Below are 27,288 nucleotides of genomic sequence, written 5' to 3' on the forward strand. Positions count from 1 at the left end.
GTCCTCCTCTTCTATCTGCACACTCTTAAGCTGCAGGGTGCTCTCCACTCTCCACTCTCCACTCTCCACTCTCCACTCTCCACTCTCCACTCTCCACTCTCCACTCTCCACTCTCCACTCTCCACTCTCCACTCTCCACTCTCCACTCTCCACTCTCCACTCTCCACTCTCCACTCTCCACTCTCCACTCTCCACTCTCCACTCTCCACTCTCCACTCTCCACTCTCCACTCTCCACTCTCCACTCTCTGTCCTGTGACATTTAGAACTGGTGGTCTCCACTCTCCTTTCCTGTGACAGTTTGAACTAGTGCTCTCCACTCTCCTTTTCTGTGATACAAAGGGAAAGGGCAACAACTTTTGATAGCAATCCACAACCGCTGCTGGAAGCCAATATATGTGGATACTGGGGAGGTTAGAAATGGGTTCAACAGTGATGCACCGGTAATCAATGAGTCTGCTTAAACATGAATTGTGTAAGGTAACAGAATGACCAGTGCCCTGGAAATATGCCCCAAGAAGTCAATGCCTTTGAGAGAAGAAAATTGTTGAAGTACTTAAAGAAAAAATTAATATAAAACACAAAATATTCCTTTAATTAAAAACAGAAAATACTTGAAACAGCAGGCCAGTCAGCATCTGTAAAGAGAAAAGGCAAGTTAATGATTTGGGTGTATAACTTTCATCAGAATTGAAAACTAAGAGGAAGCATTTTAGTAAGGTTTGAAAGACAGCGAAAAGCCACCCAACATCTCTAGCAGACATCATCTACATTACTTTGAAGCATTTGTGGTTATAGAATTAATTTAATACATTGTATTATACAAGTAAACTAATTGTAACTGATACTTGATGGTATCCATAGATTTCCATCTATGGGATGTAAATATTGTTCTTGGATTCACTCCCCATTGTGCCCTGAACACCCCCACACCATATCTAGGTTTTACGGATAAATTTAATACCATTTAGAAGTATTTTACCCAAAACTCTATCCTGAAAGCACAGGATGATTTGGTTAACTCACAATTGGGATGCAATTGGAAACTTTTGTTACAGATATTTATCCGGAGTGTCTGCTTGGCTCAGTTGGTAGCACTCCTCAGAGTCAGAATTGAGGAAGTGTTGCATTTAAACGGCTTCCTTTAGATGAGGCCAAGAGTGAAGCCAAGACTAAGCCTGCCTACTCAGCAGTTCAAGCGGACGGTAAATATCCTAATGTCCTTGAGAAGCGGGGAGTTCTCCTGGTGCCCTGGCCAACATGCTAAAAAACTTGAAACTGATCATTTTTCTCATTGTCTGCTCTTACAGGACATAAATGCCTGCTGCATTTGTGTGCCTAGTCACTACACTTCAAGATAAATTCAGAGAAATGTCTCAAATCTCTGAAAGTACTTCAATCTAAGAAATAAGGCATCTTTGCCAGTGTAGTAATGCTGGGCTTCAAATAAGCCTTCCTCTGTTCATTTCCTGCAATTCAAGGTTTTGCCATCTCTATAGAAATGCAGATCTAGCAAATTGTAAGGGCAAAACCAATGCACTTTTGTCCAAGAAACAAACATCTTCTGCATTACCTGGAAGCTAGGCATCAGGTCATGGTCTGTAAATTCTATACATGCTATTGAGATTTGAATAGCTGCCACATGCAGACACGTACAAATAGCAACTTGTATTGAAATATCGTTTGAATGCAACACCTCAGCTAATTTCAGCAAAGGTTCTACTTCGCAAATAGTACCCTCTGGCACTGCATTTGACACTATGCTCGTCATTAGACTTGTCTTTTCCTTCTTCTCATCACCAGTCTAGGCATAAAACGAATCCATATCTACTCAAGGTATCACTATTGATAACTTTAGAGAATCATAAAGCACATGAGGTCATTTGGTCCATCATGCCAGAGCTGGCTCTTTAAAAGAGCTATCCAATTAGTCCCATTCTCCTGCTCATTCTCCATAACTCTCTACATTTGTACTCACTTTGTTTGTCTTCTATTGTGCTCAGATTTCACAATGTACTGTACCCAGTATGCAAAGATATATTTATTTTAAATTTGGCAGGAGGGCTGAAACAAAAATCACTTTAAATAAGCATTGTTACTGCGAGATCTGAGCGATATTTCATTGCATCTCATTATGTGAACAGCAAGCAACATTTTGTATAAGCAACCTCCACTCCAAGTTTGTCGATCCTTAAATCAGTACCAGCAGTACACAAGATATGAATCAAATCACATCTTAGTGAAAACTTTTCATATCTTTATGCCACTAGCAAGGATGAAAAGTTGGTGGAGATGTACGTCAGAACTATGGACAGATCACAAGCCTGCTGGATCGCTGTCCATTTCTTCTGCTTCAACAACTTCTGCTTCGGCAGGAAGCTCTCAACATGAAGCAAGCAAGCACTTTATTCAAATTCAAATGTTATAATTATATAATGTAAAGGCAAATTATTATTGCAATGTTAAAATGAGCACGTGCCTAAATTGTCAGCATTTATATCCAGAATACAAAGCGTGCACACTCTACTCAAAGAAGATAATGGGCCTGAAATTCCGGCCTCCCTGGGTCTGCATCGCAAAAGCCGGTTTTCGGTGCACAATTCGCAAGCACCGAAAACCGGCTTTTCCGATCTCTCAAGTCCTGGCTTGACAGATCCAATGCATCTCGGCAGCAAGGACATTCGCATGGGCAAGATTGAGCTATTTGCCCCTCTCTTGCCCAGCGAATGTCCTTAAAACTCTTGCGCCTGGTAAAAGCACATAAAAATAAAATTTAAAAACACATTGTTAAAAACCCTGCCCACTAAGGTAAGTTTATTTTAAACCTTAATTACAAAACTTAAAAGAAAAAATATATATATTTGATTTTAACACAGTTATTAACTTTAATTTAAAATGTGAGGGGTATTTTTTTCTTTTTTTAATTTGTGTTTTGGTGTTTGGGGGGGGGGGGGGGGGGGTGGCGGTGTTTCTCATTCATAATACTGAGAACTCCTACTCACGGAGTTCCCATTATTATGAATGAGAATACATTGATTGGGTGTCCAGGCCAACGTGCGTGCGCTCCAATGCGCATGCACAAGAGGCCTAAAACCGCAATCGCCCGAGCAAAAGGTAAGTGCGCATCTTTTCTCTTCTTTCCAGGCGACCGCCCGCGGGAAGCCCAGAACCAGGATTTCAGGACCAGTAATTCTAGGTTGCTGGCTATTGAAAGGAAGCCAGGATCTAAACGGAAACTGGCATTTTTTGAATTCTGTTTTGAGGCTGTAGAAAAATATTTTTGTTGTTTGCTCAGTTTACTTATTTTCCCCTCAGACTTTTTGCTCCAAGAGTGTGGCACTGCCATTTCTTCAAATAGTAGAATTCATTCACGACACCTATTTGGCCTTACGGCCTCCAGCACATAATTATACTCGCATAATCAGCAAGGGCTAGCATAATTCAGCAAGTCTGTGGCCAACAACCAGGACATGTAGATCAATGTTCACTTTTCAAACAGCAGTCACGATCCTTTCACTTTAAGACAATCCACTATGCATCCATTATTTGGCCCACAAAAGAAGAATGCAACAACATTAGCTCCTTAGAAACCAAGGATACCATGTTTTGATATTTCTACCACATGAACAATTGTTGAGCAGCTACCACTGAATGCTACCGGAACTATTATTGAATCTTGAAATGCATAGGCATCTTGAAACACAAGGGGCAGAGGAGCGCGAGGAAGGTGGGGGGAGGGTGCGAGGGGAAGAGGCAGGAAGGGCAAGCAGTGGGGGAGGGAGGGAGAAGAGAAAGGGAGACCTGGAGTTTCCACATCTGCTGCCCTCCATTCTATTGAGAGTCGACATATACATTTTTTAAAATTTAATATTTATGTGTACCAGATTCTTATTAAATACAACATCAGATCTCTTTAGCGTTCCTATCCCCTACTTCAGACCCAAGCCGTTGACCTCTTTTTATACTTCATTCTCCAGCTTTTTCTCACTTAGTCAGTGTTGTAAAACTGTTGTGAAGCGCCTTGGGACATTTTACTATGTTAAAGGCACAAATAACTTATTATTTTGTTTATTTTATCCCCTTAGATCGAATTTATTACACATTATATAGTAAATAGATTTAATGTGATTTAAACTTAGCAATGAATTAATCCGATTATTCACTATTTCTTAATCTATTTACCCTTTTATTCCAGAATCAATAATTATTTCTTCATTACTGCTGATTTAAAAGCCCAAATTTTTTATGACGAGACAGAAACAAACTTGCATTTATATAGCTCCTGTAACGTAGTAAAGCATCACAAGGCATTTCATTAGAGCGTTAAGAAAATGTGACACCAAGCCACAGAAGGAGATATTGCCACAAGTGAACAAAAGCTAGGCAAAGAAGTAGGTTTTAAAGAGCATCTTAAATTAGAGGTGGAAAAGTTTGGAGAGGGAATTCCCAAGCTTGAGGCCTAGGCAGCTGAAGGCACAGCCACCAATGGTGGAGCGAAGAAAATTACAAGTGTAGAAGTGGCCAGAATTGGATGAGAGCAGTGATCTCGGAGGGTTGTAGGGCTGGAGAAGGTTACAGAGATAGGAAGGGACGAGGCCATGGAGAGATGTGAATACAAGGATGAGAATTTTAAAAATGAAGGCATTGGCATACAAAGATGTAGGTCAGCAAGCACAGGGGCGTTGGGTGAATGGGACTTAGTGCGAGTTAGGATATATGCAGAGTTTTGGATATCACACAGGTATAAATATCGAATCACCTTCAAAAACGTAATCATATCCCCTCTTCAAGGTAACCCCTCTTGGTGCCTACCATTCTAAGAGCTCTAATATTTTCCATCTTCCCTGGTCAACTTCCCTAGAGTTTATATTTCAGCAAATTTATTGGGTTAACATTTTTGCTCAACTATCTCTCAAAGTAACCCGATGTCAAATATTTACGCTAAAGTAAGCTATTTAACTGGGATAGAGGACGAGAAAACAGATACAAAAAGTAACTCCTTTCACATGAACTTTTCTGCTACTATCTGGTGAACAACTTGTTAAGAAATGAACATTAGTTACTTTACCCATGTAGTGAATTAATTCAAATAAACATGAATACACAAACAAATTTTAAAAAGGACCACCCCATTATGATTTACTCTAAAGTATTAAGACATTTATTATATCATCTTGTGGAGCCATTCATTTGGCAGAGGAGTCACAACAAAAGTGAAAACAATATATTCCTTTGAACCGACTTCGTGGATTAGCAGTAGCATTGTCCTTTTACCCTCGAAACTTGGATTTGAAAACTTTCTAGTGAGATAATGCAGGTATGATGTAATTGGGATTGCGGAGACATGGCTCCAAGGTAACCAAGGCTGGGAACTCAACATCGAGGGATATTCAATATTCAGGAAGGAAAAGGAGGTGGGTTAGCGTTACTGGTTAAAAGAGATTAACTCAATAGTAAGGAAGGACATTAGCGTGGATGATGTGGAATCTTCTGGCCCAAGTTTCGGGCCGCGCCTAGAACGGCGCAGCCCCGATCTGGACGCCCGTTTTTCACGCTGGAAAGTGCACCGAAAAAATACTTGCATATTCTGCGGCTCCCTGCAGGTCTTTAGCAGCTTGGCGCGGCGCGCATAGAACAGCGGGGGGCGTAGCAACAGACTCGCGCCGATTCTACAAGTAGTGGGGGGGCGGGGCTAATCTAAATAAGGAAACGTCGTGCCGGCAACCCTGCGCGCGCGCAGTGGCACATAAACCTTGCCACTCGCCCATTTTTTTAAAAGGGACTAGAGGAAAAGTGAAGATTTGTCTCGTGGACCCCTGGAAAGGCTTGTGATTTAATTTTAGTGATTTTTTTGTGTCTGAGGGAGTGCTTTTAGCAGCACTGTTGAATAAATCACCTGCTGAAATCAGAGAGAGCAGCTTTTCGCTGCTAAACTTGTAGAACAGGTGCTGCATTGGTGCATGCAAAGTAAGGACTGTGTATTGAAAAATAAGAGTGTCAATTCAACTTTGCAATGGAACAATGTCCACCAAGAACAAAGACTTTCTTGCATGAGGAAGTTGAGATATTAGTCAACGTCATTGAGCAAAGATGGCAGGAGCTGGATACCAGCAACAGAGGTCGCATAAAAGTCCCACCAAAAAGAAAAGAAACAACGCTGGAACCAAGTTGCAGAAGATTACTGCGCAGTGGTGCATACCATTAGATCTGGAAGCCAGTATAAAAGGAAATTGCACGACCTTGGTCAAGTAGCTAGTGTAAGTAATATTTTCAATTTTTAATGTAATCGTAATTGTAACGTGACTATCTGTATGTCCCACCTTGCAGAAAGACGCACTCTGTAAAAAGTTATATTTTACTCTTTGCAGAAGAAATTGGCCCACAACAAAAGGGAAGCAACTCGGACAGGAGGAGGCATGCCCAATCTGCATCCACTGACACCCTTGGAGCAGAGGGTGGCTGCTATGATAAGTCGTACATGGAGAAAAGCAATCAGTACAGCACAAGCTGGGCCTGAACGCGAGGAAGAGGGTAAGTCCTGAAAATGCATCGTGGCCCTTCAAATCAACCTGCTACCTAGCCTGCTATGTGTGAGAGTTCTCATGCCAGCAATGATTGAAACGTCTGCAGAGGAGAGCTTCCAAATTAATGTTTATGATCCCCCATCAAAGGGCATCAGTGTTTCAACCCCTAGCATAGGTTTTGGTTCTACCTTCCATGGTTTACATTCCGATGTTGTGAATCCCAGTGGTGCTGCTGGTGCAATGCAGCAGTCTACAGTCAGTGCACTACCGTCCGAGCCTGCGCCTCCCACTCGCATAGGTTCTGGTTCCACCTTCTATGGTTTTGATTCCGACTTTGCGGGTCCCAGTGCTGCTGGTGATATCATGGAGCAGTTTACACGCATTCACCCACCATCCCAACCCACGGCTCGCACTCGAGTGCTGCCGTCTGGAATACCAAGCGTCCCACCGTCCCAGCCCGCGCCTCCCTGTGTAGTGGTGCCGCTTGCAACACCGAGCGTCCCACCGTCCGTGCCCATGCCTTCCTGTATAGTGGTGCCACGAGGCAGACCCAGGCAGAGGAGGAGATTGGAGACACGTTCTCTTGAGATGTAGCGTGCAACAGATGCGGCTCAGGTTGTGGCATTGGGAGTGGAGACCAATTAGCTTACCCGATCACTCGTCAGGTGGCGTCAGTGCAGTGGGTGAAGAGGTGACGGTCCTGACGGGAGAAATAGCAGTAATGACACAGAAACTTAGGGAGGGAATGTCCGAGGGAGTGCAATCGACGCCACAGGCCGTCAGGGAGGGCATGCAAGTGTCGGCACAGGCTGTCATAGAGGTAACTGCTGCAATAAGGGCACACAGCCCCGCCAATCAAATGACACCCCCATGAAGAAGTGAAGTTAACATTCACTGAGATGTGGATGAGACATGGTTGCAGCCTTTCTTTGCTGCTTTTGTTTTTTGGTCTTGATGTAGCTGTAGTAGCGTTTTTCACATTGAATTGTTCTTAAAGTTTTGTAACTTTACAACTTATAAAAGTGATCTCAGGGTTTTTAAAAGTGATCTTAGTGTAAATGCTCTCACATTCTGTAACTTATTAAATTTTGCATCTAAAAAGTGATCTTGAATTTTAAGTGATCTTAAGAGTGTAAGATTTTTCACAGAGATTGTTTTGTAACTTTACAAGTTTATAAGTGATCTTAAAGTCTTTAAGTGATCTTCAAGAGTCATATTAAAAAGTAAAGTTTGATACAACAAATATCTTATTAGTGACGTTAGCTTTTCAATAAAATATTTTTTTATTAAAACTGTTTCATGTTCCATTAACACAACACAACGTAGGAACAACTGCAAAGAATAAACATGTCCATGCACAACAGTGGTCGCAGAGCCCTCAGGCATCAGTAGTTGAAGCGTTCACGGATGAGCTGCTGGCGCAAGGCTCGAGCAATCGTTAAAGGAGCACGATGGACGGCCCTCCTCCGACCACGTGCTCCAGCATCAGGCACTTGCATGCTTTCCTGATCGTCGTCATCATCCACATCCTGGTCTTCCGTAATACTATCATCATGCACTGGATCCTCACGTAGGTATTCGGGTTCCACTACCAGCTCCTGCTGCCTCATGATGGCTAAGTTATGGAGCCTGCAGCATACAACAGTGAAGTGACCGACAATTTGAGGAGAGTATTGCAAGTGTCCTCCGGAATGGTCCAGGCATCGGAATCGCTGTTTCAATGTGCCAATGGTCCTCTCAATGATGCTGCGCGTCACAATGTGCGCCATGTTGTATTGACAGTCAGCTTCTGTCCATGTCACGCGTAGGGGCATCATAGAAACATAGGGCCCAAGTTTCCACATGATTTGCGCCTGATTTTTTAGGAGCAACTGGTGGAGAACGGACTATCTTAGAAATCGCAATTTTCCACAGTTTTTTTTCTGCAGTTCTAGTCAGGTAAAACAGTTCCACTTTGGAACAGAATTTTTTCTTCAAAAGGGGGCGTGTTCGGCCACTGACGCCTGATTTGAAAGTTTCCAGTGAAAACGTACTCCAAACTAACTTAGAATGGAGCAAGTGAAGATTTTTGTAGAACTGAAAAAAAACTGTTCTACACATTTAAAAAAATCAGGCGCAGGTTACAAATTAGGCGTCCAGAACGAGGTGGGGGGGGGGAAGGAAAGTCATTAAATTCTACAATAAATCCTTATTTATACTTCTACAAATAAATCCAACCTGAATAAAAATTTATAAGCAAAGAAAAGATTAAATAAACCATCTTCCTACCTGTGTGAAAGTGCTTCAGCCAGGGAGAATGCTGCAGCAAGCCTCACAAAACGAGGCAGCCGTTCCCGAACGCGGGGGTGGGGGGGGTGGGGGGGGGGGGGGAGGAAGCCGTTCCAGACGGCGGGCAGGAGGGAGGGAGGAAGCCATTCCAGACGGCGGGAAGGAGGGGCTGGGGAGGAAGCCGTTCCAGACGGCGGGGAGGGACCGAACGCAGGGGGCGGGGGGAAGCCGTTCTGGGCGGGCGAGCGGGGTGGGGGGGGGGGGGGGGGGGGGGAGTGCGGGCCCGACCAACCGAACGCAGCTGGGGGGGGGGGGGGCGGAGGAGAGGAAGCCGTCCCAGACGGCGGGAGGGAGGGAGGGAGGGAGGAAAGGAGACAGAAGGCTGCAGGAAGCCTCAGAAATTGAGGAGCCATTTCCCGACGGCAAAAGGGGGAGGGTCGTCGGGAAACGGCTGCCTCAACTTTGAGGCTTCCTGCAGCCTTCTCAGTGCTGATGGCAATGTGCTTTTATTAAAAAATGTTCAAAAACTAAACAGCTACAAAGAACGACAAAAATGGCCGAGTGCCAATGTTTCCTTCACACTGCGCGTGCGCGAATGCTCCATTGCGCACGCGCAGCGTTGCCGGCAGGAAAAAAAACTAATTTAAATGGTACCCGCCCCCTCCCACTTACAAAATCGGTGCGAGTGTAGGCTCCGCCCCCTGGGCGCCACGCCAAACAGACATGGAGCTGCAGGGCGCTCCAGAATCGCGCGTTTTTTTTCCGGCTCCGTTTTAGGTGCGAAAAACGGGCGCTCAGCTCGGAGGGGCGCCCGTTTTTTATCGTGTGGAAACTTGGGCCCATAGAAACATAGAAAATAGGTGCAGTAGGCCATTCGGCCCTTCTAGCCTGCACCGCCATTCAATGAGTTCATGGCTGAACATGCAACTTCAGTACCCCATTCCTGCTTTCTCGCCATACCCCTTGATCCCCCTAGTAGTAAGGACTTCATCTAACTCCTTTTTGAATATATTTAGTGAATTGGCCTCAACAACTTTGTGGTAGAGAATTCCACAGGTTCACCACTCTCTGGGTGAAGAAGTTTCTCCTCATCTCGGTCCTAAACGGCTTACCCCTTATTCTTAGACTGTGACCCCTGGTTCTGATGGAAGGCATGAGCCAGGTGGTCAAGGGTACCCTTTGTCTCCCAGTGGCCAGCTCTGCCCTTCTGGCTGCTGCTCAAACATGTCAGATATAACACTGTCGCGTAGGATGAACGCATCATGGGTGCTGCCAGGGTATCTCGCATCGACTGACATGATGCGCTGCTTGTCTTCACACACGAGCTGCACATTGATGGAGTGGAAACCTTTCCTATTCCGGTACTGCTCAGAATCCTCCACAGGTGCTCGCAAGGCTATGTGGGTACAATTAATGCAGCCCTGTACCTTTGGGAAGCCGGCAATCCTGAAGAAGCCCACAACCCTCTCATGGACCGTTTTGTGCGGTCATTGGGAAATTGATGAAGTCATTCCTTTGCACATACAGTGCAGCCATGACCTGGTAAATGCAGGTATGTATTGCATGTTGAGAGATGGCACACACATCTCCAGTTGTAGCCTGAAACAATCCCAAGGCATAGAAAGAAAGTGCAGCTGTTACCTTCACTGCAACAGACAAGAAAGTTGGCGTTCTGCTTCTGGGCTGCAAATCTGCTCTCAGCATAGCTCAGATCTCAGTGACAACTTCTCTGCGGAAACGCAATCTTTTGACACAATCAACCTCGCTCATGTCCAGGTACGAGCGTCTGGCTCGATATTGTCGACGTGGGTAAGGTCTCCTGCCCATCAATCTACGGGCTATGACGTTCCTGGTGCGGTGAGCTCTAATCAATTCTCTCCTATGCAGTGAATTGATGGCAAACCATTGCATAATATGTGGTGTTGAGAATACAGCACTCATTCTGCAAATTTAAGTTTAAAAGTGTCTATCTGGCTGTCTCTCCCTGGCCGAATGGCCTCAGTCCCCTTCGCAGCTCGAAAGCTGCTTGATGTTTCCTCAGCTGCCATCCAGCCACTGATGCCGCCCCTATCGCGTGGCCGAATGGCCTCAGTCCCCTTCGCAGCTCGAAAGCTGCTTGCTCCTTCTTCGGCTGCCGTCCAGCCACTAAATGAAGGAAGGCCTGCCTGAAGCACTGCAGCTCGAAGGCTGCTGCTGCTTCACAAAGGTAGGAACATGGAATATTTAATCTTTGCTTTCTTTATAAATTTTTATTCAGGTTGGATCTTTATTTGTATAAGTATGACTGTTGAATGATTGTAGAATTTAATTACTTCCCTTCACCCCCCCCACCCCACCCCCTCGTTCCCTACACCTAATTTGTAACCTACGCCTGATTTGTAAAGTCTAGGCAAGGTTTTTCTGAGCGTACAAAAATCTTCACTTACTCCATTCTAAGTTAGTTTGGAGTAAGTTTTCACTGCCTAAACTTTCAAAACAGGCGTAAGTGGCCGGACACACTCACTTTTGAAAAATAAAAATTCTGTTCCAAAAAGTGAAACTGTGCTAACTGACGAGAACTGGAGCAAACTAAATGCCGAGAATTGCAATTTCTAAGATACTCCATTCTAAACCAGTTGCTCCAAAAAAACAGGAGCAACTCAGGCCGAAACTTGGGCCCAAAATGGGTAGCGCTGCGAAACACCAAAGGGCAGAAAACATTAGTGGGAGTTGTGTACAGACCACCAAACAGTAGTAGGGAGTTGGGGATGGCATCAAACAGGAAATTAAGGACGCGTGCAATAAGGGTAGAGCAGTTATCATGAGTGACTTTAATCTACATATTGATTGGGCTAACCAAACTGGTAGCAATACTGTGGAGGATTTCCTAGAGTGTATAAGGGATGGTTTTCTAGACCAATATGTCGAGGAAGCAACTGGAGAGCAGGCCATCCTAGACTGGGTCTTGTGTAATGAGAGAGGATTAATTAGCAATCTGGTCATGCGGGGCCTCTTGGGGAAGAGTGACCATAATATGGTTCCTGACTGATAAGAATTTCCCTCAGTTCCCTCTTCTCGCTAGACCCTCGGTCCCCTAGTATTTTTGGGAGGTTATTCGTGTCTTCGTTAGTGAAGACAGAACCAAAGTATTTGTTCAATTTGTCTGCCATTTCCTTGTTCCCCATTATGAATTCACCTGATTCTGACTGCAAGGGACCTACATTAGTCTTCACTTCACATAACTATAGAAGCTTTTGCAATCAGTTTTTATGTTCCCTGCAAGCTTCCTCTCATACTCTATTTTCCCCCTCCTAATTAAACCCTTTGTCCTCCTCTGATGAATTCTAAATTTCTCCCAGTCCTCAGGTTTGCTGCTTTTTCTGGCCAATTTATATGCCTCTTCCTTGGATTTAACACTTTTCCCTAATTACCGTTGTTAGCCATGGTTGAGCCACCTTCCTTTTTTATTCTTGCGTCACACAGGGATGTACAATTGTTGTAGTTCATCCATGTGATATTTAAATGTCTGCCATTGCCTATCCACCATCAACCCTTTAAGTATCATTCTCCAGTCTATTCTAGCCAATTCATGTCTCATGCCATCAAAGTTTCCTTCGGACCGAGATGAGGAGAAACTTCTTCACTCAGGGGAATTGTGAACCTGTGGAATTCTCTACCACAGAAAGTTGTTGAGGCCAGTTCATTAGATATATTCAAAAGGGAGTTAGATGTGGCCCTTACGGCTGAAGGGATCAAGGGGTATGGAGAGAAAGCAGGAATGGGGTACTGAAGTTGCATGATCAGCCATGATCATATTGAATGGCAGTGCAGGCTCGAAGGGCTGAATGGCCTACTCCTGCACCTATTTTCTATGTTTCTATGTATCTATCCTCATTGAAACCTGAGATTGGAAAGGGCCAGTTGCATAGTCAATTCCCAGCCCGAAATTTCTATTTTTTTTTTTAAAACACCTAATTTCCAAAAATTGACGATGAGAGCAGGGTAACAGATCAAAAAACAAAGAAAAATAGGTAGAATAGCCAAAAGGAAGGAAGGAAAAAGATCAGGGAAATACAGGTGAAATGTTTCAATACAACCTACAATTCTAACTAAAATTGTAATTTTGTAGTCTTTGGTCAACACAGGTATTACAATAGAAAGTTAATCCTGTTGAATATGTAAGCCAAAAATAAACACAGCCAGTTGGCTCAAGGACACATGAACTTCCTTGAACATGACAGCAATCCAAGCATGAAGGAACCATGTTGGTACAGAGTAGAGGAAATTTAACTTTTTCTTTTGGTTGTGGTATCCCTGGCCTGAGAATGCTTGAAGTTGACTGACACTAATAAAGTGGAGGAAGAGTTCCATCCCACAGGTTCCACCTTCATAAACTACCTCCATAAAGCCCTTTGCATAAAGACACTCAAGATATTGAATCAAATCTCAAATATAATTCATTCAGTCATGTTACTCTTACTGTGTGGATGGATTTGTTTGATTATACATCGAAGTTATTGCTCAAATCAGCAGATTGTTATTTTGAGTACAACACTGGATGTGTGACGCCAATTCCAACATGTAGGTGACCAAATAAATTGAAGAATTCATGTCAGGGATGGGAAAAAACACTCAAAATAATGGATAGAAAAATAGGTGCAGGAGTAGGCCATTCGGCCCTTCGAGCCTGCACCACCATTCATTCAATAAGATCATGGCTGATCATTCACCTCAGTACCATTTTCCTGCTTTCTCTCCATACCCCTTGATCCCCTTAGCCGTAAGGGCCATATCTAACTCCCTCTTGAATATAGCCAACGAACTGGCATCAACAACTCTCTGCGGTAGGGTATTCCACAAGTTAACAACTCTGAGTGCAGAAGTTTCACCTCATCTCAGTCCTAAATGGCTTACCACTTATCCTTAGACTGTGTCCCCTAATTCTGGACATCCCCAACATCGGGAACATTCTCCCTGCATCTAACCTGTCCAGTCCTGTCTGAATTTTATATGTTTCTATGAGATCCCCTCTCATCCTTCTAAACTCCAGTGAATACAGGCCCAGTCGATCCAGTCTCTCCTCATATGACAGTCCTGCCATCCCAGGAATCAGTCTGGTGAACCTTCGCTGCACTCCCTCAATAGCAAGAACATCCTTCCTCAGATAAGGAGACCAAACCTAACACAATATTCAAGGTGTGGCCTCACCAAGGCCCTGTACAACTGAAGTAAGACCTCCCTGCTCCTATACTCAAATCCCCTAGCTATGAAGGCCAACATACCATTTGCCTTCTTCACCGCCTGCTGTACCTGCATGCCAACTTTCAGTGACTGATGTACCATGACACCCAGGTCTCGTTGCACCTCCCCTTTTCCTAATCTGCCACCATTCAGGTAATATCCTGCCTTCGTGTTTTTGCCATCAAAGTGGATAATCTCACATTTATCCCACATTATACGGCATCTGCCATGCACTTGCCCACTCACCTAACCTGTCCAAGTCACCCTGCAGCCTCTTAGCATCCTCCTGTGCCCAACTCTTTTATTTTTATATCTTCTCATTACACAATAACTTAAAATACATTAATACATCCATTCACATAACAAAAAGGTGTAATTTCCTACGGTAGGCCAATGACATGAAGTTGCAGGTTTAAAAACATCAGTTAATATTAATCTTCTCTCGAACAGTGGGGAACAACCTTGATTTGAACTTCAGCACGAATGCATGCCTGCAGCAGTAGCACAGGCCATGGAGATGGCCATGATCCAGAGCACATAGTAACAGTACCCTTACAGAGGCACAATAGCCATTTTAATTTCTTCCCAAAATGCTGATTTAAAATATTTACAAAACCAATAAAAAAATATTTGAAGAACAATGAGGCAATGAGGTTGAAATTTAAAATGGTGACAAAGTAGATCTATCTACTGGAACATTACCTGAGGCAGGTCTGTGACTATGCGGTAATTTTCACTCCATTTCCAAATGCAAAAAGTTGTGCAACTGAGACATCACAAAATAAATAAAAACTATACAAAATAGAATTGGATAAAGACGACCATTCATCCTATTTGATCTCATCTTTCCAGAATACCAATCCTGCTGTGTAGCTGTAAATGAATCCAGTATCATGCCTTCAATCACTTCTTCAAGCAACCTATTCCAGTTAACAATACCCTTCTGTGTAAATAAATAATTACTGGCATTTATATTAAACTTACCGTTCATGGCATTGACCCATTGCTCCGGTCCTGCTACCTTGAAATATTTCAAAGGATTGTTCCAAGGTTATGTTTTTTATCCAGTTTAGTATCTCAAAACATCTCTAAAGGTCCATTCATGGCTAAAGAGCCATAGCTTATCAAGTCAGTCTACATAGCTTATCCACATCCATGTCTTACCCCTGACATCAATTGTTTAGTAAAGGGGTCATGAGGTTTTGGAAGTCTCTATACACTATGAAGTCAAATGGTCTTGCTGTGTCAATTTGGAATATTACCTCAAAAGTCTTGGGTTGATCAGTCAACATACATCACTTCTGAAGCTATGTAGCCCATCACGTCCAAGGCTATTTTAATATAAATATTCTTGTATTCTTCCTACTGGATTATTAATTCCATTACTTTTTCAATTCTTGAGGTTGGGCTAATAGGTCTGAAATTACAGCTGTAGCTCAGTATTTTCACAAATATGGAACATTAGCCTATTTCAGGCCTCTCAGAATCACTCCAGTGTTCATTCAATCCCTCAAAATATCTGCTTCATAAATTTCTTCCCATCCTCAATTGCCCTCGAGAAGGTGGTGGTGAGCCACATGGACAGCAGTGGCTCAAGAAGGTAGTTCACCAGCATCTTTTCAAGGGTAATTAGGGATGAGCAATAAATGCTGGCCTTGCCAGTGACACCTATATCTCAGGAACAAATTTAAAAAACAACGGCAAGTAGTCAGATCTTGCGGTAATGGAGTTGGTCATCAATTCAATGCTGGAAATCATGGGCTCCAAGCTCTGCACAAAGCCCTGTGCATTATTGGTGCCAGACTCCTTCACGCTCCTTGATATTGCACTCAGGCTTTGTAGCAGCCCTGCCAATGGACCAAACATTTCAGTGTGCATATCCATCAGCCGCCCCATCGAAGTCCTCACGCGAGTCTTTTGCAGCAAAACACGTGCAATCTCGCCCTGTGGGAACTGGCACCTACACTACCCTTTCCTCCTCACATGGCTGCAGGCCACACGAGCCCAGTGTCTCGCCACATGTGGAGTGCCAGTATCTGAGCTGATGGCTGGAAGTGTGAAATCATGTGACAGTGCTATGTCTTCAGGATCACTTTCTTCCTGCTCCTCCACTAGTGCCTGGTCAGGTGGCAGTTCTCAGCTATCTAAAAAGGGAAAGGCACAAGGGTAAGGTTGCAGTGATTTTGGGGTGGGGGGAGCAAGAGGTGCTGCTTACACCGTCTGCAGCTTGCAAATCAGAAGAGATAGTGAGATGATGGGCAAGTGGGATATGAGAAGCAGGATAAGGTATGAGGATATCATCTTGAATAGTTTCAGACCCGCTGTACATGGACTCAGTGATTGCCCTGCCAAAAATGGCCAGCACCGTCTCCCTCCTGGGGGGGGGGGGGGGGGGTGCGGGTGCGGGGGTGGTGGTGGTGGTGGTGGTGGAGTGGAGAGGGGAGGAGAGATCATGCAGGCACCCTGCACCTTCAGGTAGCTCCTGCTGGCTCTCATTGTGAGCCACCTTGTTCTGCAAGAGAAAAGGAAGTGTGTCAGTGAGTGTGGTGCAATGTGTTTGGGTGATGTGCCGGTCAGGGATAATAACTTATGAATAGATGTGTGCAAGTGCAAGATGTAGGTGAGAGTCTTCCAGCAGTGGTAAGTGTGAAGGTGAGATGAAGCTAGGAGTTGTGTTTGGTAGAGATTGGTGGTAGGGGTGTGCTGCATTCAGAAGTGTGTAAGGCTAGTGGTCTAGATGGTGGGAAATGCCATTTGAAGATTAATTCACTGACCTTGACCACTTGAGTGATGTCATTAAAATGTTTCCTGCACCGTAGATAGCTCCTCGGGGTGATTGATAGCTTATGGCTACCTGCTCCCATTGGTGTTTGAGTTTTCCTGGAGGGGCTCCTGGCCCCTTGTGTAAATAGGACCTCGCTTCTCCTTTCCACTTCCTGTACCAAGGCCTGCAGTGCTGCATAAGAGAATCTTGGTGCGTGCTCTCCCCCTGCAGATAGAATGCACCTTCCCTTTAAGTAGGTGCAGACGACCTTTAAAAACTGGAGGCTAGCTTTCATTGGTGTTAACCTCGAATGAACTTGGGGACCCCCGGCTGAGCGTTCAGCCACTCAGCAGTGCGTTCAGCCCTGGACTGGATCACTGCAATCATTATAATTAACAGGCAGTGTAAAGGTGCTGCCTGCATTCCTTTCAACGGGCACAGGGCGATTGTGCATTGCGATCCTTGCGCCCATTGTTGGGTGAAATCCAATTTTTCGCCCATTGTGCCAGAAGCCAGCCCTGCCCACAAAACAGTGCATGTTCCCAAATCAAAATAATGAGCATGGCAAGTTTCCACCAATTACGCCCGTTCAAGGAAGGTTCTTCAAATTGAGCTCAGCATTTTTGCGGAGCACACTCACTAGTAGGCATGTTTTCAAAGTTTTAAAATATTAATACTTAATTCACCAAGAAATTGACTAGTGTACATCAATGAAATTAGTAAATTGTTCTGTATAATATTTTTAAATTAAAGTAATTTTTAGTGATTTAAAATCAGGTTACGCATAGGTGGGGGACTAGACATTGATTAAAAATGTTTATTTTTTGTAATTAAGCCATTTTCAGCTGTATTAAATCAAACTGCACCAGGTTACCACTCTTAAATATATCGTGGAATTTTTTTAACGCAAAGAAAACGATTACATTTTATTACGACGACCAATTGCACTGGTTAATGGAAGATTTTAAGTTTCTGATTATAAAAATGCATTTGGGCAGAAACTTGAACCATAAACTTTACAGTTTGTCAATTACACTCAAAGTGGAAACTCTGCTCCTATTTATACACACCAAGTGAATCATATCCAACTAACAACTTCAGAAAAATAACTCAAGAAACTGAAATTACTCTACATATGGTTTCCACTAGATGGATCAAATATATTGGCTCAGTGTCAATTTTTTTGTCTGATTACAATCTTGTGTAGTGCCTTGGGACATTTTACTACATTAAAACCTCAGATATAAATGCAAGCAGTTGTTGTATTGAGGCTGTAAGCAGCCCAATTCAGCCCAAGAATGGTTGGGGAGGGGGATGGAATTGCTGGCAATGGTTGTGGCAGGGGCTGAAGAGAATGGCTTTGACCTTTCCAATGTTTAACTAGAGGAAATTGTGGCTCATCCAAAGTGAATGTTGGATAAGCAATCTGACAATACAGAGGCCGTGGTGGGGGTCGAGAGAGATGGGGGAGAGGTGGGTGTCATCTGCATACACGCAGAAGCAGATGCCATGTCTGCGAATGATTTTGCCAAAAGGCAGCATGTAGGAAGAGGAGAGGGCCAAGGATGGATCCTTGGGGTATTCTAGAAGTAACTGTGCAGTGGCAGAAAGAGAGGCCATTGCTGCAGGTGCACTGACTACGATCAGATAGGTAAGATCAAAGTCAGTCCCACTGTTCTGAACAATGGATGAGAGACATTGGAAGAGTGTGGTCAACTGGTTTAGAAGCTGCAGAGAAAACAAAGAAAATGAGGAGAGATACTGTACCACATTGACCATCAGTGAATGTCAAGTGACTTTAGTTAGGGAATGTTAACAGCTTACTGAAAACAGTATATAGACTATATGATATAGTGCCAGTAAGCTGTTACCAACACAATTCTAAAACAGTCATGCCATTTCCTTCAGTTGTGTAATCCTGATTTTCATTGTGCTTTCATCCCAATTATTCTAACTCAGCTTCTATCACCAAGGATCCATGTAGAAAATTGGGCATTTTTAACCAAAGTGTTGTTTTATATAGTTTCACTGATGTGTTAGAGTTAGAATGAATTTGTGCACTGAGTTGAAGACAAGTAATTCAATCTCTGGTGCCTTATAACTTGTCACAAACCACTTGAGCTTTATTCTTGTGATTTGAGACTATATGAAATTGGAGAATGAATTACTCTCTTGCAACTCAATACAAAGCATCCAATACATATTTATACAGGCAACAAAATTTACCCAATAATCAACAGCAAATTATTCACTTGCCATAAATGACAGTACAATCAAAGGGCCATCACAAAGGATTGTAGATTTTTAGGTAGGCGAAGTTCCTGGAATAGCCTGGTTGGTTAATTGGTACTTTTTTTGGCCACTTGGGAAAGTCTGCCATACAGTAGACATTAAAACTTTTTAGATGCAAACTATGTTAGTGGCTTTCATGTTTATAAATCAAGTAAACCTTTTTAGTGCCAGAAACAACAATATGTTGATACTGCAGCACCTTTTCTAAAGCCTAGTAAAGCCACTTGAAAGTAATTTTAACCAGATGAGTGAGCTCTTCTAAAATACATCATGAACATTAATGTGCTAACAGCAGAGTGCACATCAGTAGTCAGCATCCACTACAAAACACACTGGTTCTACAAAAGGCAAATGTAAAATAAAACTTTAATAAATGGAAGTGGTATATATTTGTTCAGAAATACAGAAAAACCAGATAACATGAATTGAATGAAAGGCAAGAATCTAATCTTAAGAGTTCGTAATATTTATAAACTACTTAATGTCTGCCCTTGTTATTTAGGAACCCCTAGATTAAAACCTAACTTCTACTTGCTGCCTGTTGCCCTTTTTGTTTTACATAATGAATGCATTCAATTGGTATTTACTATGCACTCACTGACCTACACTGGTTCCCAGACACCAATGCTTCAAAATATAGCATTCTGAACCCAGTCTGAACCTCCACGGTCTCACCCCATCCCATCACAGTATTCTCCCCCAGCCTAACAAACTTGCCTGCCCACCACCACGGCATCCCACCTCCAACCCTTACGATTGCCCACCATTAGTGACAAAGCCTGGCATCAATATCCTATTCACTGGAATTCCCTCCCTAAACCTCTCCCCTCCTGGTCAACCCTTCCTCTCTTTCACTTGCCAGACATTTTTTTTTGCACCTTTGAAGCACCACAGTTTTCTGCATTATATAAATAAAAGTTGTTATTGGGGTGCTTGGTTTATTATGCTGTTTTCATGGATACCTTTCTCAAGTCTGCAAGATCCTTATCAATCGATGTTATATAGTCTTATCCTTTTTATAAACACTGCAGAATTCTAAATGCTTTGCTCATTGCTATGAGTTTGTTTTCACTATGACTCAGTTGGTAGCACCCTCGCCTGAGTCAGAAGATTGTCAGAGACTTGAGCACAAATATCGAGGCTGACACTCCAGTGCAGTACTGAGAGTGCGCTGCACTGTGGAGGTGCCGTCTTTAGGAGGAGACGTGAAACCGAGGCACCATCTGCTTCCTCAGGGGGATGTAAACGATCCCATGGCACTATTTCGATGAAGAGCAGGAGAGTTATCCCCAATGTTCTGGCCAATACTTATCCCTCAATCAACATCACTGAAGCACACTATCTGGTCATTATCACATTGCGGTTTATGGGAACTTGTGCGCAAATTGGCTGTCGTATTTCCTACATTACAACGGTGACGACACTTATAACCCCCCCTCCCCCGGTGTGTGTATATACCCCCCCCCCCCCCGGTGTGTATATATATATATATATATGTGTGTAAAACGCCCCCCTCCAAAAAGTAAAGCGCTTTGGAACGTCCGGTGCTCGTGAAAGGCGCTATATAAATTCAATTTTTTTTCGATGTTAAAACATACAACAAAAACCTCTGGTACAAAAGAACTAGACTAGCTGCTATAATTAACCACACCATTAGCCGAACTGACAGTGAGCGTTAACCCAGCCGCCTCTTGAAATGTCAGCGGCAATGCGACCGTTAACGGATCAAGAGCTTTCGAATCAGTGGCTGTAACGGCCGCGCGTTGGGAGGTGAGTTTATCAATGGAGCAGGGATTCTGCCTTGCAGTCCCGCCAGGAACCACAGCAACCTGTTCAACTGTAACCGCCCACGGTGAAAGTGGAGCTTGCAGCTGGTGTGATGGCGGTTTTGGCGATGACCACGCCTGTTGGCGGCAGTCCTGACCGGCACCGAACAGGCAGGCTTCGGCCATGCAGCTGAGGGACCCCAACTGCCCCATGACCCATCCGGGGCTCCACCTCTACCGCCGGCTCCGGCTCATTCCTCCTATCCCGGGCCCCTTTACCCACCTGTTCTGCTATCATTCGCTTCCCTGACCTTAACCTCACTCACTCACTCACTTTTTAAAAGAAAATGAAACAATCAAACTTACTTTGCTCCGCCACATCCCGGAGACCAGCGGGCTCCGCTCAATCCTCGGCTCCTTCCGCCCCACGAGACATAACTTCTTTTCCTCCTTCACGTGCGGTTAATTAAATCAAATCAAAAGGCGCCGCGTTCTGACGGGCCGGTTATAGGGGCCGCCGGTGGGTGGAGAGTGAGCCTTGGCACTGTGTCATTTGCATGTTAAAAGGTGGAAGATTTTGCTCTGGGGAAGGGAAGGTTCTCTTGTTGACTTCGGTAATACTCACTTTTGTTGTCCTTGAAACCTATCAGCTGCTTTGGCTTTAGGTATTTTCTTTCTTTGTGGGATTGGCAGGTTGTTAGTCAGTGGTAGATATCTGAGATGCCCTGCCTTAAGCCAGCACCCTCTACTTTTCATTCAGAGGGTGGAGGCAATGCTTGTTCCCCTCTGAAATATGATCACTGTCGGTGTGAAGAGTGATCAGGACTGTTACCTGTTTCTTTGTATTGAGGAAATAACATTGAAATGGCGAGATTTAATCCTTCTTGCCTCTTTTCTCATTCGTTTATCACTGCTTTGCCGTATGTACAACTCACACATAGTCACATGAGTAGTTAAATATTTCCCGAGTTTGAGCAAATATTTTCTTGCTTTGATAATGGTTTTCAGATAAGAATGGATCTTTTTTTCCATCAGAAATTCTGGTTGACAGGGTAGGATGGAACTAGTACAATTCTGGTTGGCTGGAGGGGACCGGCTACAGTTTGTTGTGGAACCTGGATCTGCTAGATTTCTGGCCCATCCAAGTTGTCCAGTAAATTGTTGTGGTGGGAAATGGTCACATCTTAGTCCTGCCACTGGTACACAGATTACTTTGGGTGTGTGTTTGGGGGACTTCATGGGCTACCCAGGGAATTGTGCCCAGCTCACCACCTGATAGGTCTAGTGACACCTATGCTTTTCAAGAGAAGGCATCGATCCCATTCTGGGTCTAAAGAAGGTGTCAGCATTACAGGAAGAAAAGGTAATTGATCCCAGAGTCATCCAATTCTTTCAAAAGGGAGAGAGAAAAAAACAAAGTTTACCAGGCTAGATTCCAGAGAGATCAATTACGTTCAAAAAGATGCCCCTTTGCCCACTGAGGGACTTAATAAAAACATTTGTGTCCATATCACTTGGCTTTGGGTGTCCCCTGTTGGAGCAAAATGATGACTCCTCATTGGGACATTCCATAGATTCTGGATCAGTTCCTATGGAGTGGAGGGTAGCCAATGTAACCCCACTTTTTAAAAAAAGGAGGAAGAGAGAAAACGGAATTATAGACCGGTTAGCCTGACATACCGGTAGTGGGTAAAATGATGGAATCAATTATTAAGGATGTCATAGCAGCGCATTTGGAAAGAGGTGACATGATAGGTCCAAGTCAGCATGGATTTGTGAAAGGGAAATCATGCTTGACAAATCTTCTGGAATTTTTTGGGGATGTTTGGGCAAGGGAGAACCAGTTGATGTGGTGTATTTGGACTTTCAGAAGACTTTCGACAAGGTCCCACACAAGAGATTAATGTGCAAAGTTAAAGCACATGGGATTGGGGGTAGTGTGCTAACGTGGATTGAGAACTGGTTGTCAGACAGGAAGCAAAGAGTAGGAGTAAATGGGTACTTTTCAGAATGGCAGGCAGTGACTAGTGGGCTACCGCAAGGTTCTGTGCTGGGGCCCCAGCTGTTTACATTGTACATTAATGATTTAGACGAGGGGATTAAATGTAGTATCTCCAAATTTGCGGATGACACTAAGTTGGGTGGCAGTGTGAGCTGCGAGGAGGATGCTATGAGGTTGTGTTAATACGGATTCTTTTTCCCTCAATCTGTTTCAGCGAATACACTGATGCGAACACCTTGCCTTTTCTGTAAAGGACCTTTATTGAAGATTCTCTAGCCGGGACTTGTCAAGACAAAGGAACACTCTCAATCAGAGCCTGTTTACCTTCCTCTGGACAAGCCTCTTTTCAGCGCGACACAACAACAGTTATACATTTTCAAAACAGAACACATTTGATTAGCACTTGCTCTATCCAATCCCTTTCTGCCTCCCCCCCCCACCGCCCCCCCGAGTACGTCCAATGGCAGGCAAGAAAGTCTCCCAATTAGGGCTGGTGTCAGGGTCAGGTTAGTTATAGCTTCGCTACACTGTCTTCCCTTATCAGTAAAGAACCCAATTAGTTTCCCTTCCTCCTTATCAGTAAAAGCCATTACTTTTCCCCTCCGATCTAGGATTGCTTTCTTTCTTTGTGCCGCCTTGCGTCTTTCTCGTGACCCGTGTTTAACCTCAACTTCAACTCTTGGTAACCCCTTTTTTTTCTGTCGATTCTGCAGTTGTCTGCATCTTGACATTTCTTTAGCTATTTTCCCATGATTCCCTATCTCCATCCTTTTGCCACATTCTCGATCCATCTACCACATTCGCAACCCTTCTTTACACATTCTCAGCTGCAGAGTGACTTGGATAGGTTTGGTGAGTGGGCAAATGCATGGCAGATGAAGTATAATGTGGATAAATGTGAGGTTATCCACTTTGGTGGTAAAAACAGAGAGACAGACTATTATCTGAATGGTGACAGATTAGGAAAAGGGGAGGTGCAACAAGACCTGGCTGTCATGGTGCATCAGTTGATAAAGAAATCAAACAGGCTACATTTAGACAGGTTGAGAAAACACAGACTCCCATGTCTACGTGCAGTTCAGCATGTTGCATTAAGTCATCAATCAACTTGACATTTTAGGACCTTGGGTAGCAAGCCAATTAAAAGGTTAAAAGACTATTGATTGAGCCAATAAGGTCAAAGAAGGCGAGTTCTTTTCTGTAAATTGATCCAGGAATAAGTACAGCCATTTTGACCATGTGGTCTCAGAAGGACAAAGACCTGGCTTAAAGCCAACAGCTTGTTGCTGTCTGCCAAAATAAAGTGACATTAAAACTACAATTGGAGTTCGTATTTCATTGGAAATTAAGAGATCTAACAATTTTGGCATCACGAACAGGATCGCTGAGGAAAGATACTGAATTTTGGACATCGGACCTACATACTGAGGTAAGGACTCCTCTTTATAAAAGTCCTCGGTCAAAAGTCTAAATTCGCCTCTCCTACGCGATTCCGAAAGCCTCTGGTTTGTGAACCCTCCGTTGGTAGTCGGCTCGAGGTCCCATAGACGTCTAAACTTCGGCGGTGTGTTAGTTAATTAATCACCGACCTATTGATTGGCTAGAAAGCCTACGACTCGAGACCCCAGTAAAGAAATCAGTATTATGGCAGCAGGAGATAAGAGCAAAGAATTGCCTACAACTGTTAAAGGTGGACAAGCACCACCTGAAGTTTCGTTAGATGAAATTCTCGAACAGTTGAAAGAATATATAGAGCAACAATTCAATTTATCTAAAACCTGTATTAAGATCGAACAAAAGTACGGAACCTCCAAAGGACAATGGTCCTTGGACGAGATTAAAAGGGTCTGGGGAAAAACGACCAGTATGAAAAATAAAGAGCAAACTAGATGGTCCCTAGCAGTTATGGGACAGATTCGAAAGCGGAATGAAATTATAATGCGTTCCCAACATGATCGAGAAGTGACCAGTACAAAGGATCAATTGCAAGCTGTTTGTGCACAGCTGCAACAGAAAAGACTTGAACTTGAAAAGCTGGAAGCAGAAGTTAAAGATCTTAAAGGTGAAATTAAAGAATGGAAAAAATCAAGAGATAGTAATAGGAAAAGGAAAATGTATCGGTCAATTCCCAGGGTACCCATGTTTGGATAAATTAAAAGTGCAAACCCGAAGACACAACCGAGGAATAGATACGGATTCTGAATCCTCTGACGATACAGGGTTGGAGGATGAAGAATAAAAGACGAGTTGTAGTCAAATCAGAAGAGACTGCGGATGAGGGCGGAACCAAAAAAACGAAGAAAAGGCTGTATAAAAAATACTTAGTTCATGATCCGGCAGACCCAGAGAAAATTGATAAATGGTCCAAGGAATTGCCCAATCCAAAGAAAGGGGGAGTAAAAACGTGGGACCAATTGGATCGCTTAAGAAATATATATCAACTTCATCCCTGGGACGGAGTGCAAATTTTGACCATAATGGTGCCAAAAACACAGGGAAGAAAATTGCACGACAAGGTAGAAGAAGCTTTGGGGAAGGATGAGCAAGAATTAGATGCAGGATGGGAGGCGATTAAACACTGGCTGCAAGCCTTCAGTCCAGCTAAGACAGACTGGGGAAAAATTGCAGCCTGCCAACAGAAAGGAACAGAGGAGGTCCTGGAGTATGACGAGCGGTTTAGATGCACGTGGCTAGAACATTCAGGTATGAATAATACGGATGAGGAAATGGATGAACAAGTGTTTGGACCCCTGAAAGCAGCTTTCGTGGCAGGTCTAAAGCCAGAACTGTCCAAAATGCTTAAGGTAGTGTTACCGGACTGGGAAGGTAGAGGAACTACCTTTGCAGCATTGGTGGATCGATGTAACCAATTAGATCGGGATATGGGAGCTAAAGTCCGAGCTGTACAGGCTATGGGATGGAAATCCCAGGATTCCGACAAACAGTCATTAGGAAAAATGTCATTATTGTGGGAAAGAAGGTCACTGGTCCAAGACGTGCAGGGCAAAACAGAAAGGTCGTGGCTGGGGAAGAGGACGCAGCCAGGGATACAATTCAGCTAACAAATCAGGCTTGTCACAAGATAACGACCTCATAGAAGCATTTAAGCGATTGACAATACAACAACAGAAGGAGTTACTTGGGATAGCAAAAAATGATTAGAGCCCACCCTGGCCCCCCCTCCTCGCACTAATACAACAGAGGGGAGATGGGCTATATATAACTGTGAGGGTGGGCGATAACGATGTGGACTGTCTTTTAGACACAGGGGCGGAATTAACATGCTTACCCCTACAATATGGAGACTTTTTGCCATTGGATGGTAGGGCACATACAGCCTATGGAGTTAGGGGCCATAAAATGGAAATTAAAAGGACAACACCGGTACTTATAGGGCTGGGTCCACATGAACTAACCACACCGGTCTGGATAGGCCCAGTAGATCAACCCCTTTTGGGAATGGACGTTCTAATCCAAATGGATTCATCGTTGCATTTCGAGGATGGTCGGGTGACATGGTCAATTAGAACTTTGAAGAAAGAAGAATTGAAGGAACACCCGATATGGGCTAAAAATAAGAACGATTGTGGCCTACTCCAGATGGAGCCTGCGTCATTTACCGGGACCAAGCCTCCATGCACTAAACAGTATCCCATCAGTCCAACTGCCATCGCGGGAATCTTACCGGTTATTCAACAATTGGAGAAACAAGGGGTGCTTATTAAACCGCATAGCTCCTCCAATAGCCCCGTGTGGCCAATACAGAAATCTAATGAGACTTGGCGTTTGACTGTCGATTATAGAAAAGCTAACCAGTGTATTGATCAAAAAGCTCCTTTGGTCGCAGATCCCTCCACCATTTTTAATGCCCTCAAACCGGAACATAAATATTTCTCGGTTATAGATATGGCCAACGGACTTTGGTCGGTGCCTCTGGCACCGGAGGTTCAACAGTGGTTTGCTTTCACTGTCCAAGGACAACAGTATACTTGGACCCGGTTACCGCAGGGGTTTCCACAACAGCCCTACGGTATTCCACATGGCTTTACAAAGCCATTTGCGAGAATTACCTCCCCTGTCATCCACAGTCATCCAATATGTAGACGATATCTTGCTAGCTTCAAACACGGAAGAACAGCATGAACAAGATTTATGAGCTTTGCTGGACCACCTTCGGCTGAAAGGACATAAAGCCAGCGTCGACAAAGCATAAATATCTCAAGAAGAAGTTGTATACCTGGGACAAAAGATTTCACAAGGAAAGAGATAACTTACCCAGGATAGAACTGCAGCCATTCGGGCTGCTAAAAGACCCACCACTATTCAGGAACTAAGGTCTTTTTTGGGATTGTGTAAGTTTAACAGAAATTGGATTGACTCCTTCACACAGCTTGCTCAGCCATTGAATGATATTTTAAAGGGGAAACGTGCCTCTAAAGATGCTATCACCCTC

At 43.8% G+C, this 27,288-nt stretch overlaps 1 protein-coding gene across 2 annotated transcripts in view; it reads right to left on the reverse strand.

Moving 5' to 3' along the window:
• The window catches only part of LOC139275163 (spermatogenesis-associated protein 13-like), a 365,108-nt gene extending 343,858 nt beyond the window's left edge, over positions 1-21,250 (reverse strand). For both annotated transcript variants that reach the window (XM_070892243.1, XM_070892242.1), the window contains exon 1: positions 21,200-21,250. In XM_070892243.1, the coding sequence (XP_070748344.1) occupies positions 21,200-21,214 (15 nt within the window). In that variant the 5' untranslated portion in view covers positions 21,215-21,250. The remainder of the gene's footprint in view (positions 1-21,199) is intronic.
• Positions 21,251-27,288: the final 6,038 nt, after the last annotated feature.

This window comes from Pristiophorus japonicus, chromosome 10 (genome assembly GCF_044704955.1).
Source record: "Pristiophorus japonicus isolate sPriJap1 chromosome 10, sPriJap1.hap1, whole genome shotgun sequence".
Classification (NCBI taxonomy): Eukaryota; Metazoa; Chordata; class Chondrichthyes; family Pristiophoridae; genus Pristiophorus; species Pristiophorus japonicus.